This window comes from Peromyscus eremicus, chromosome 6 (genome assembly GCF_949786415.1).
Source record: "Peromyscus eremicus chromosome 6, PerEre_H2_v1, whole genome shotgun sequence".
Taxonomy (NCBI): domain Eukaryota; kingdom Metazoa; phylum Chordata; class Mammalia; order Rodentia; family Cricetidae; genus Peromyscus; species Peromyscus eremicus.
In genome coordinates, this window is record NC_081421.1 from 67075745 (window position 1) to 67088748 (window position 13004).

At 42.9% G+C, this 13004-nt stretch overlaps 1 protein-coding gene across 1 annotated transcript; it reads left to right on the forward strand.

Annotated features, from left to right (window-relative positions):
* Positions 1–11645: 11645 nt before the first annotated feature.
* On the forward strand, positions 11646–12716 carry LOC131913785 (speckle-type POZ protein-like). The gene has a single exon (XM_059266568.1). It carries the CDS (start codon positions 11646–11648, stop codon positions 12714–12716), a length of 1071 nt encoding a protein of 356 aa, XP_059122551.1.
* The last annotated feature ends 288 nt before the right edge of the window (positions 12717–13004 follow it).

The following is a 13004-nucleotide window of genomic DNA, read 5'->3' on the forward strand; positions in this document are numbered from 1 at the left end:
ATTTGTATTGAAAATGTTGCAGGGCATTGATTCAGGAAGAATTCACACTGTCTAGGTCAATGGTTCTCAACCTTGCTAATGCTCAGACCCTGTTATACATGTGAGGATTATTTCATTGTTACATAAATCTGTAATTTTGCTACTATTATGAGTCATAATGTAAATATCTGATATGCAGGTTTTCTTATATCCTACATCTTGAAAGCATCCTTAGACCACCAAAGAGTTCGGGACACACAGGTTGGAAACCACAACTCTAGGCCATGCGTGCCAGTAAATGAGGTAGGCTGCCTGCAGATCTTCTCTTCTCTCTCTGTTCTTTCAGATCCAATCCCCCATTCTCATCCCCAGCTCTGCAGCAGAGCACCCTGAAACCTTCTCTGCACCCCTGTGTGCAGATCCCATACATCTTCCCCTTCTAACCTCCCCACCCCGACTCATTGCTTTGTCTGAGCTCCTAACCCAGCAAGGCACCCTTGCTAACGCACTCTTTCCAGGGAAACAAGTAGGCTGAATGCAGATCCACACCTCTACTTTTGCTCCTCTACTTTCAACTTTCCTGGTGTCATCCTCTCCTCTGTAGTAGAAAATCTGCTGTGGTCTCTTTCCTGTCAGACCCTATCCCCACTGGTTCACAAAGATCTTCTTCCCCAATCTTCCTTCCCCAACTCAACCCATCATCCCAGCCTCCAGCAGCAGGCATTCACTAAGAACACACCAGCAGAACAAGACAAAGAAATAGGTAAGCCAACTGAAGAACTTCCTCCTTCCCTCCAAACCTAATCCCCCAGTCTCATCCCTAGAATTAAAACAGAACACCAGCTGCAGCTTTCTTCCCCACCCACCCTCCCACCCAACTAAAATCTCCTATGCATTCTACACAAATTCTTCCCAATTTTTTCAAAATGTTTTTACTGATTATTTGGAAATTTCACACCATGGATCCTGAGCACTCTTGTTTCGCAGTCCCACTAGTTCTGACACCCCACCAGGACACCAGTTCTGATACCTCCCAAGGACAACAAAGTAGATCTGACCTTGTTGGTGGGGTGGTGGTGCAGGTGAGACAGCCTGAGGGTGAGAGGACAGGAGAGGTGACTGTACTCCTTACTGCCTGCTGCAGTGGGTGAGCTAGCAATGGCAATGCTAGAGAACTCACCTTGTTGGTGTCCATGAGGGAAAGCTGGGAGGCTGACCAACCCAGCTACCACCCAAGCTCAGAACCAGGACTATGAGGTGGCTCATCCAACATTCACCTCATGTATGAACTGCTGGAGCATGTGAAGTGGCCGGACCTACAGATCCAAAGCTGCAGGATCTCTGTGGCACAAAGCATCTCTATGACACAAGGCAACAAACAACGAAGGTTATCCAAGAGGAGTCCCAGTGAGGACCCATGTAGGAGAAGCCAGAGACCTCAGACCAGAACAATGACTCATTGCAATGAACACTTACAAGTAAAGATGTAAAGTAAAGATGGACTAAAGGGTACACAGTGGGACTCACTATGTCACACTACAGCCTCTACTCTGGGACTTTATTTTTGTATGGTAGTTAGTTTGGTTGCTTCTGTTTTGATTTTTTTGTTTCTCTTTTGAATTTTGTTTTGTTTTGTGGGAGAGGTTGTAAGGGTGGAGGGTGGCTATGAAGGGACAGGGAGATGGATGGATTGGAATGTATGATGTGAAACCCACACAGAATCAATAAAAAATTGAATTAAAAAAAGCCAAGCATTTAATCTCAGCCCTCAGGAGGCTGAGTTAGGCAGATCTCTGCATTTTTGAGCCCAGCTTTCTCTTTAGATTGGGTTCAGACAGCCAAGATGATGGAATAGCTCTGAAAAACTAGTTTGTTCTCTAAAGCTTTGGCAGTCTGAAATATTTTAGCAGAAATCCAAGAGGTGTGGGGGACCAGCCCCCACCTTTTACAGGGTTCCTATGAGGAGGAGAGAGGAATACAGAACTTAGAATGATAGGCCTAGCTGAGAAGAAGGAAGACAGAAATTCAAGATAGCTTCAGGAGGATACAATGGCCCAGAACTTTATTCAAAAGGGCTTTTTATAACAATGCCAAGGGGACGAGAAAAAGACCTCCCCCTTGCTAGATACAACCAAGTATAGACCCTTCCAAACACCTGGCATCCAGGCCCATGGTCCAGTCATCATCTTATGCAGTCCTGCTAGGTAAAGCAAGCACGGATCTCACTAGGAAACCTCTGTAGGCTCCCACAAAGAGGTAAGGTAGTCATGATTTCATTCCTATGTCCCTTGTTCTTTCTTTTTTGATGGCTTTTCACTCTGTATGTCTGGCTCTCCTAGAAGATGATCTATGGACCAAGTTAGCCTCAGACACATAGAGTTGAGTCAGCCTTTGCCTTCAGACTACTGTGGTCTAAGCCATAGACTACCACATCATGCCTAGTTCATGAATTTCTATTTAATTACCTTAACCACACTGTTAGGTTTTAGCAAATGGTATAGAAAGCTTGTCTTTAACATTAATAAAGAACATCAAGACTTTATTATTATTATTATTATCATTATTATTATTTGTATTAGTTTACTTAAAGCATCATCATCATCATCATCATCATCATTACTATTAATTTGTGATATGATCTCACTAGGTAGTTGTGCCTATCTAGAATTCCTGATGTAGAGCAGATTGGTCCCCAAGTCTTACACTCTGTGAGTGCTGAGAGATTAGAGTTGTGAATCCCCATGTCCCTGAAAGACCCTAACCCTTCAGGCTTACACACTCCACCAAGCCCCAGGAGAATGAGGAACTAAAAAGCAAGTTTCAAGGGCAAACTGACTCAGGCACCCCTGCCACAATGTAACAATCTAAAGAGATTTCTGTTAAGAGATGTGCTCAACTGTGACTGGGATAATTGCTAGTGTTCCAGGAAAGACCACTGTAACCTTTGTGTAAACTTCACTCCCATCCTGATATCCCCCTTGAGGTATCAGGTTTTAGGAAGAATGTGCATGCGGATGTGACTGTACCCACCCTGTGATCAGGCCATGATCTTGTGAAATTAGCCTCTAGACATAAATCAATCAAAACGAAATTGCATGGGAATTGTAATCTTATGGCTTTTGTGGGTTTTTCCTTAAAAAGTACCCATGTGGCTGCAGTAGGCATGACCCTTGCTCTTGGGAGGAGAGTAGCCCGACTGACTGTACAGCCGCATCAATAAACCTCTTGTTGTTTGCATCAACTGGACTGGAGTCTGGGTTCTTGGGGTGCCCAACTGAGAAGGTAGTACCCTGGGTCTGGAGTCTATCATCCCCATACAACAAAGAATGAGTAATATCCAGCTCAGAATTACAGTGCCAAGTGTTCTGTGTCCTTGCTGGAACCAGTTCTCTTTGGCACAGTGATGATGAGCCTTAAGAAAGGAAGAAATGAAAGGAAGGCCCAAGCAGGGTAAAGTGTGAAAATATATATAGTTCAGAAGTAGGGAACTTGCCTAACATGTTGGACATTCCTGACTTTATCTCCTGTAAAACACACAGATGCAGCTGCCCACAGATGACAGCATGCATATGTGCAATTCCACAGAGAGAAGAATGCTGCCTGGAGATCAAGTAGAGGATGTCAGAGACTCATTGAATATTTAAGATTTATTTAGTCTCCAGAGCATTCCTTAAAGGGGTCTAGAGTCAGGATGGGTGGTGCTCATGCATAATCTTCTTACCTGCGAGGATGAGGTGAAAGGGATTAGGTTCAAGGCTAGCCTGGCTCTGCAGCAAGATAGTCTTAAAATAAAAACAAACCAATGAAGTAAATATATATACATATACGGAGACACAGAGACCATGAGAAAAATCTCATTCTGCTTTGGGCAGGGGGCAAGAGAAAAATCAAGCCAAATTCAAAGGTGGAGAGAAATGTCTTTATGTCTCCCTGTTGTTTTCTTCCATCTCTTCATGCTGTATACAGCCCAGACCAGAAGACTCTTGATTATATCACCTTAGGCTCTGAATGCTAGAGTACATAGGGCCTACCACCTACATTCCACTAATTTAAGAATATTTTTTCCAAATTGGAAGTCCGGGGCAGGATGGGAGCTCTTGTTCAGAAGGGAAGTCCGGGGGAGGATGGATGCTCTCCTCTCTCTCTCTCTCTCTCTCTCTCTCTCTCTCTCTCTCTCTCTCTCTCTCTCTCTCTCTCTCTCTCTCTCTCTCTCTCTCTCTCTTCTCCAGATGGGAAATCCAGGGCAAGATGGGAGCTGTGCTTCAGAAGGGAAGTCCTGGGCAAGATTACCATGTTTAAAATACATATCATATTAGACAATTTCAAATTCTTCCTCTTTTATATCTGTGTGTAAATGATTCCCCAGACTGTTGTGTTGAGATTTATTTATTTCTATGTTATTTGTGTGGATGGGTGCTTTGTCTGCATGTATGTCTGTGAACTACATGCTTGTAGTGCTCAAGTTAATCCTCATTCTCGCTAATTGGACTCCCAGAGATCCACCTGGGGCCTAGTCATGGATCTCTGCATCCAGATCCCTCAGTAGTTGGATGAGGTTTCTAGCACGACAATTAGGGTGTTTGGCCATCCCATCACCAGAGTAGGTCAGTTCAGACTGTCTCTCGACCATTGCCAGCAGTCTGTTGTGGGGGTATCTTTGTGGATTTCTGTGGGCCTCTCTAGCACTTTGTTTCTTCCTATTCTCATGTGGTCTTCATTTACCATGGTCTCCTATTCCTTGTTCTCCCTCTCTGTTGTTGATCCAGCTGGGATCTCCCACTCACCCAAGCTCTCTTTCCCTCGACCCTCGCCCTTCACTACCCCCACTCATGTCCAGGCTGTTCATGTAGATCTCATTCCATTTCTCTGTCATTGGGCGATCCCTGTGTCTTTCTTGGGGTCCTGTTTTCCAGGTAGCCTGCCTGGTGATGTGAGTAGCAGTCCAGTCATCCTTGTTCCACATCTAGTATCCTGTTATGAGTGAGTACATACCATGTTTGTCTTTCTGAGTCTGGGATACCTCACTCAGGATGATTTTTTCTAGATCCATCCATTTGTCTGCAAACCTCATGATGTCATTGTTTTTCTCTGCTGAGTAGTATTCCATTGTGTATATGTACCACATTTTGTTTATCCATTCTTCAGTTGAAGGGCATCTAGGTTGTTTCCATGTTCTGGCTATTACAAACAACGCTGATATGAACATAGCTGAACAAGTGCTCTTGTGGTGTGGTTGAGCATTCCTTGGGTATATGCCCAAGAGTGGTATAGCTGGATCTTGGGGGAGATGGATTCCCAATTTTCTAAGAAAGCGCCATATTGATTTCCAAAGTGGTTGTACAAGCTTGCATTCCCACCAGCAGTGGAGGAGAGTTCCCCTAGCTCCACATCCTCTCCAGCATAAGGTGTCTTCAGTGTTTTTGATCTTAGCCATTCTGACAGGCGTAAGGTGGTATCTCAGAGTTGTTTTGATTTGCATTTCCCTGATGATTAGGGATGTTGAGCAATTCCTTAAATGTCTTTCAGCCATTTGAGTTTCCTCTGTTGAGAATTCTCTGTTTAGTTCTATAGCCCATTTCTTAATTGGACTGTTGGGCATTTTGATGTCTAATTTCTTGAGTTCCTTATATATTCTGGATATCAGTCCTCTGTCAGATGTGGGATTGGTGAAGATCTTTTCCCATTCTGTAGGCTGTCGCTTTGCTTTGTTGACCGTATCCTTTGCCCCACAAAAGCTTCTCAGTTTCAAGAGGTCCCATTGATTGATTGTTTCTCTCAGTGTCTGTGCTACTGGTGTTCTATTTAGAAAGTGGTCTCCTATGCCAATGCGTTCAAGACTACTTCCTACTTTCTCTTCTAGCAGGTTCAGAGTAGCTGGATTTATGTTGAGGTCCTTGATCCACTTGGACTTAAGTTTTGTGCACGGTGATAGATATGGATCTATTTGCAGCCTTCTACATGTTGATATCCAGTTTTGCCAGCACCATTTGTTGAAGATGCTTTCTTTTTTCCATTGTGCACTTTTGGCTTCTTTGTCAAAAATTATTTGTTCATAGGTGTGAGGATTAATGTCAGGGTCTTCAATTCGATTCCATTGGTCCACATGTCGGTTTTTATGCCAGTACCAAGCTGTTTTTATTACTGTAGCTCTATAGTAGAGCTTGAAGTCAGGGATCGTGATGCCTCCAGAGGTTGTTTTATTGTACAGGATTCTTTTGGCTATCCTGGGTTTTTTGTTTTTCCATATGAAGTTGAGTATTATTCTTTCCAGGTCTGTGAAGAATTGTGTTGGTATTTTGATGGGGATTGCATTGAATCTGTAGATTGCTTTTGGTAAGATTGCCATTTTTACTATGTTAGTTCTGCCTATCCATGAGCATGGGAGATCTTTCCATTTTCTGACATCTTCTTCAATTTCTTTTTTCAGGGACTTAAAGTTCTTGTCATATAGGTCCTTCACTTGCTTGGTTAGTATTACCCCAATGTATTTTATGTCATTTGTGGCTATAGTAAAGGGTGATGTATCTCTGATTTCCTTCTCCGCTTTTTTGTCCATTGTATATAGGAGGGCTACTGATTTTTTGGAGTTGATCTTGTATCCTGCTATGTTGCTGAAGGTGTTTATAAGCTGTATCAGTTCCTTGGTGGAATCTTTGGGGTTGCTCAAGTATACTATCATGTCATCTGCAAATAGGGAAAGCTTGACTTCTTCCTTTCCAATTTGTATCCCCTTAATCTCCTTATGTTGTCTTATTGCTCTGGCTAGAACTTCAAGTACTATATTGAATAAGTATGGGGAGAGCAGACAGCCTTGCCTCGTTCCTGATTTTAGTGGAATTGCTTTGAGTTTCTCTCCATTTAATTTGATGTTGGCTGTTGGCTTGCTGTAAATTGCCTTTATTATGTTTAGGTATGTTCCCTGTATTCCTGATTGCTCCAAGACCTTTATCATGAAGGGGTGTTGGATTTTGTCAAATGCCTTTTCAGCATCTAGTGAGATGATCATGTGGTTTCTTTCTTTGAGTTTGTTTATATGGTGTATCACATTGACAGACTTTCGTATGTTGAACCATCCTTGCATCCCTGGAATGAATCCTACTTGATCATGGTGGATAATTGTTTTGATGTGGTCTTGGAGTCTGTTTGCCAGTATTTTATTGAGTATTTTTGCATCAATGTTCATGAGGGAGATCGGTCTGTAGTTCTCTTTCTTTGTTATATCCTTGTTTGGTTTGGGAATCAGGGTAATTGTAGCCTCATAGAAGGAGTTTGGTAATGTTCCTTCTGTTTCTATTGTATGGAACAATTTAGAGAGTATTGGTATTAACTCTTCTTTGAAGATCTGGTAGAATTCTGCACTGAAACCATCTGGTCCTGGGCTTTTTTTGGTTGGGAGACTTTTAATGACTGTTTCTATTTCGTTAGGGGTTATTGGACTATTTAAATAGTTTATCTGGTCTTGATTTAATTTAGGTATGTGGTACCTATCCAGAAAATTATCCATTTCTTTTAGGTTTTCCAGTTTTGTGGAATAGAGGTTTTTGAAGTATGACCTGATGATTCTCTGGATTTCCTCAATGTCTGTTGTTATGTCCCCCTTTTCATTTCTGATTTTGTTAATTTGGATGCTCTCTCTCTGTCTTTTGGTTAGTTTGGATAAGGGCTTGTCTATCTTGTTGATTTTCTCAAAGAATTTTTTGTATTGTTCTCTTTGTTTCTATTTTATTGATTTCAGCTCTCACTTTGATAATTTCCTGGCATCTATTTTTCCTGGGAGACTTTGCTTCTTCCTGTTCTAGAACTTTCAGGTGTGCTGTTAAGTCACTAGTGTGAGATTTCTCCAGCTTATTTATGTGGGCGTTTAGTGCTATGAATTTCCCTCTTAGTACTGCTTTCATAGTGTCCCATAGGTTTGGATATGTGGTGTCTTCATTTTCGTTGATCTCTAGGAAGTCTTTAATTTCTTTCTTTATTTCTTCCTTAACCCATTGGTAATTCAGGTGGGTATTGTTCAGTTTTCATGAGATTGTAGGTTTTCTGTAGTTTTTGTTGTTGTTGAAATCCAACTTTAGACCATGGTGGTCTGATAGAACACAGGAGGTTATTCCAATTGTTTTGTATCTGTTTAGATTTGTTTTGTGACCAAGTATGTGGTCGATTTTAGAAAAGGTTCCATGGGGTGCTGAGAAGAAGGTATATTCTTTTTTGTTAGGATGGAATGTTCTGTAGATGTCGATTAAGTCCATTTGAGTCATGACATCAATTAAGTCCTTTATTTCTCTGTTAAGTTTTGATTTGGGGGATCTGTCCAGTGGTGAAAGTGGGGTGTTGAGGTCTCCCACTATTAATGTGTGGGGTTTTATATGTGATTTAAGCTTTAATAATGTTTCTTTTACATATGTGGGTGCCCTTGTGTTTGGGGCATAAATGTTCAGAATTGAGACTTCATCTTGGTGGATCTTTCCTGTGATGAGTATGTAATGCCCTTCTTGATCTCTTTTGATTGATTTTAGTTTGAAGTCTATTTTGCTGGATATCAGGATGGCTACACCCGCTTGTTTCTTAAGACCGTTTGATTGGAAAGTCTTTTCCCAGCCTTTTATTTTTAGGTAGTGTCTATCTTTGAATTTGAGATGTGTTTCTTGTATGCAGCAGAAAGATGGGTCCTGCTTTCGTATCCATTCTGTAAGCCTATGTCTTTTTATAGGTGAATTAAGTCCATTGATATTGAGGGATATTAATGTCCAGTGATTGTTCATTCCTGTTATTTTTTGGTGGTGATGTGTGTGTACTTTTCTTCGTTGGGGTCTACTGCTGTGGCTTTATCTATTGCCTGTGTTTTCGAGGTTGTATCTGACTTCCTTAGGTTGGAATTTTCCTTCTAGTGCTTTCTGTAGGCCTGGGTTTGTGGATAAATATTGTTTAAATCTGGCTTTGTCATGGAATGTCTTGTTCACTCCATCTATGATGATTGAAAGTTTTGCTGGGTATATTAGTCTAGGCTGACATCCATGGTCTCTTAATGTCTGCATTACATCTGTCCAGGACCTTCTGGCTTTCAAAGTCTCCATTGAGAAATCGGGTGTTATTCTGATAGGTTTGCCTTTATATGTCACTTGGCCTTTTTCCTTTGCTGCTCTTAATATTCTTTCTTTATTCTGTACGTTTAATTGTTTAATTATTATGTGGCGAGGGGACTTTTTTGGGGGGTCTAGTCTGTTTGGTGTTCTATAGGCTTCCTGTATCTTCATAGGCCCTTCTTTAAGTTGGGAAAGTTTTCTTCTATGATCTTGTTGGATATATTTTCTGTGCCCTTGAGTTGGTATTCTTCTCCTTCTTCTACCCCTATTATTCGTAGGTTTGGTCTTTTCATGGTGTCCCAAATTTCTTGGACATTTTGGTTCATGACTTTGTTGACTTTAGTGTTTTCTTTGACTGATGAATCTATTTCTTCTATTGTATCTTCAACGCTAGAGATCCTCTCTTCCATCTCTTGCATTCTGTTGATTATACTTGCATCTGAAGTTCCCAATCGTTTTCTCAGATTTTCTATTTCCAGCATTCCCTCTGTTTGTGTCTTCTTCATTTTTTCTATTTCCCTTTTCAGGTCTTGGACTGTTTCCTTCATTTGTTTCATTGATTTTTCTTGATTTTCTTTCAGTATTTTATTGTTCTCTTCCAGGACTTTTTTGATTTCTTCTAATTTGTTTGCCCTTTCCTCTAGTTGTTTACAGTGTTCTTCACATTTTTTTGTCTTTTCCTCTACACGAGCCTCTAGCTTCTTCATGATGACATTCATAAGGCTATTTTCTTCTGCTTCTTCCAATTTCTGATGTTCAGGTCTAGGTGTTGGAGGAGGGCTAGGGCCTGGTGATGGTGTATTGCTATTCATTTTGTTGTATGTGTTTCTGCCTTGACGTCTGCCCATCTCCTTGTGGTTCGTTCTTGGCCTTATCCGCACACTTGGTTCAGACAGAGCTGACAGATTCAGGAAGTCTCTCTCTCTTGTCCAGATGGGAGCTCTCTTGTCCAAATTGGAAGTCCGGGGCAGGATGGGAGCTCTTGTTCAGAAGGGAAGTCCAGGGGAGGATGGGTGCTCTTCTCTCTCTCTCTCTCTCTCTCTCTCCTCCAGATGGGAAATCCAGGGCAAGATGGGAGCTGGGGGCCAGCCTCTAAGTCTCAGGAAGAGGCTTGGGGCTCAGGCGGATGGGCATGGGGGCAGGGCGTGGAGACTGCAGGGTCTGCCAGAGGTCTTGGAGAAGGGGATCCTTCCAGGTGGGGCTAGAAGGGAACCTGCCCGGGGACCAGAACCTGGGGCCAAGTTGGGCAGGTCTTCCCCAGAGTGGCTGGTGCCCAGGGATGGGGTCCCGGGGCAAGCTAGGGCACTCATCTGTGCTTCAGAAGGGAAGTCCTGGGCAAGATGGGAGCTGGGGGCCGGCCTCTAAGTCTCAGGAAGAGGCTTGGGGCTCAGGGGATGGGCGTGGGGGCAGGGCGTGGAGACTGCAGGGTCTGCCAGGGGTCTTGGAGAAGGGGATCCTTCCTGGTGGGGCTAGAAGGGAACCTGTGCTTCACAAGGGAAGTCCTGGGCAAGATGGGAGCTGGGGGGCCGGCCTCTCCGTATATGAATTCTTACTCCCTGACCTTCACGTTGTGAACCCTGAGTCCCCTGACAGGGTAAGGAAAACACCTCTCCTGGATCATGTTAGAGATAAGAATTAGTGTAAAACCCCTATAAGAGTAGATAACAGCTCTGTGGAATGGACACAAACCCTTATTTTACAGAAGATGAACCACAGAAAGCAAAATACACTTTTGGTGGTTATTCTTGATTCTCAACCCAACTAGATATGGAATTAACTAAAATCCTAATATGGAGGACAAAACTGTGAGAAATGTTTTGCTTAAGTTGAAGTAGGTAGATACACTTCAAATACAGACTTTGAAAGTTAAAAGAAACAAACATCTAATCCGAATCTCAGGGCCTGAAGACACACACCTTTAATCCAGATCTTGAGTCTGGAAGACACACCCTAAATTGGGCCACACCCTCTGTTGGAAGCATATAAAAGGACATGGAAGGAGGAAGCTCTTGCTCTTTGCCTGCTTGCCCTCACCTTGTAGCAAGACCATTCCTTCCCCGGCATTAGAGAATTTTCCTTCAGAATTCCAGCATATACTGAAGACCCAGGGACACATCCAACCTCCTGGACTGAGTAAGTACTAGATCCTTGGCTTCCCTTCACAGCTAGCCAATGTGGGAATAGCAGGACTGCAGCCCTAAGTCATACACAGAAAGATTAATTATATATGTTCTGTTACTCTGCAGAACCCTAGTATAACATTTTTGATATGAGTGTACAAAATGTTCCAAATTTTCAAAAGTTATCTATAATTATGAAAACTGGGTACCTATTGACCCAAGATTTAATCTAGAAAAAAATGGAGTGATGTAAGAGGCCCTAGTAGCCTACACTGTCTTCTCTGAAACTAGTATTGAAATCTAGATAGAAAATTTCAGACCCAAGTTTCCACCCTCATAGAAGATGGGACAGAAATAAAAACTAAAAATCTAAACCAGGTCTATTATTGTATCCCACAGAGTGAAGATAAAACACTTGCTAGTTCTTCATTTTGGATCCAGTTTAACCTTCAAACTACCTCCAGAAATGTCAGGGGACCAGACATCCCAGAGATGTGACCACACCGAAATCAGAGTCCAGAATATTTTCTACAGGTGGACCATCAGCAACTTTCGTTTTCTTCTGGAGGAAATTCAGGAAAGCATTAGAAGCCCAACTTTCTCAATAGGAGCCAATGACAAATGGTGTTTGAGAATACACCCGAAGGGAGTGGATGAAGAAAGTGCAGATTACCTGTCAGTTTACCTAGTGTTGCTCAGCTGTCTAAAGAGTCCTGTTTGGGCAAAGTTCCAGTTCTTGATATTAAGCACCGATGGAGAGACAACCCACGGTGAGAGCAAAACTATAGTCTCTAGGTTCGAGCCAGGTGTTGAACTGGGATTTAAAAAGTTCATCCTTCGAAACTTCCTCTTGTCCTTTGTACCTTGGCTTCTCCCAGATGACAAGCTCACCCTCCTCTGCAAGGTGAGCATGGTTGATGACTCTTTGAGCACCTCTGACCAGAACAGAAAGCCAAGAATTCAGGTTCCTAGATGCACCTTGGCAGATGAGCTAGGAGAGCTGTGGGAGAATTCCCAATTCACAGACTGCTGCCTGGTGGTATCTGGCCAGGAATTTCAGGCTCACAAGGCCATCTTAGCAGCTCGCTCTCCAGTTTTCAGAGCCATGTTTCAACATGACATGAAGGAGAGCAGAAAGAACCACTTTGAGATCTCTGACCTGGAGCCGCAAGTCTTCAAGGCAATGATGGACTTCATTTACACAGGAACAGCACCAGACCTGGACAGCATAGCAGAAACTCTGCTGGCAGCTGCTGGCAGGTATGGCCTGGAGCGTTTGAAGGTCATGTGTGAGGATGCCCTCTGCAGGGACCTCTCTGTGGAGAATGCTGCCCACACTCTTGTCCTGGCTGACCTCCATAGAGCAGGGCATCTGAAAACCCAGGCATTGGATTTCATTACAGCACATGCTTCTGAGATCTCTGAGACTTCAGGCTGGAAGACAATGGTGGAGTCATGTCCCCACTTGTTAGCTGAATCATACCATTCCCTGGCTTCTGCTCACTGCTCTTTCCGGCAGCCCCCCTCAAACGCCTAAATCGACCCTAGTACCTGGTCAGCTGTGACCTACATTTGTCTCCCAGAAGCAGCAGCCAGTGTAGTTATTGATTACACCTGGGTAGACTATGGGACCTATGTAGCATTTACAGTGAATCTGGGGAAAGACAGATGGTGGATGAGACTTTAATACAGGTGGAAATGAGTTGAATGGAAGGCTGGGGGAGGGGAAGGTCTGGACTCTGGTACAATCTACTCAGCCTTTTCCCTGCTGCTGTACTGGTTTGATTTTTGTCCAATGAGTTGTAAACTGGAATTCATATTAATT

Bases quoted from the DNA above. Each gene is read 5' to 3' on its own strand.
- LOC131913785 (XM_059266568.1), top strand. From the start codon at position 11,646: ATGTCAGGGGACCAGACATCCCAGAGATGTGACCACACCGAAATCAGA.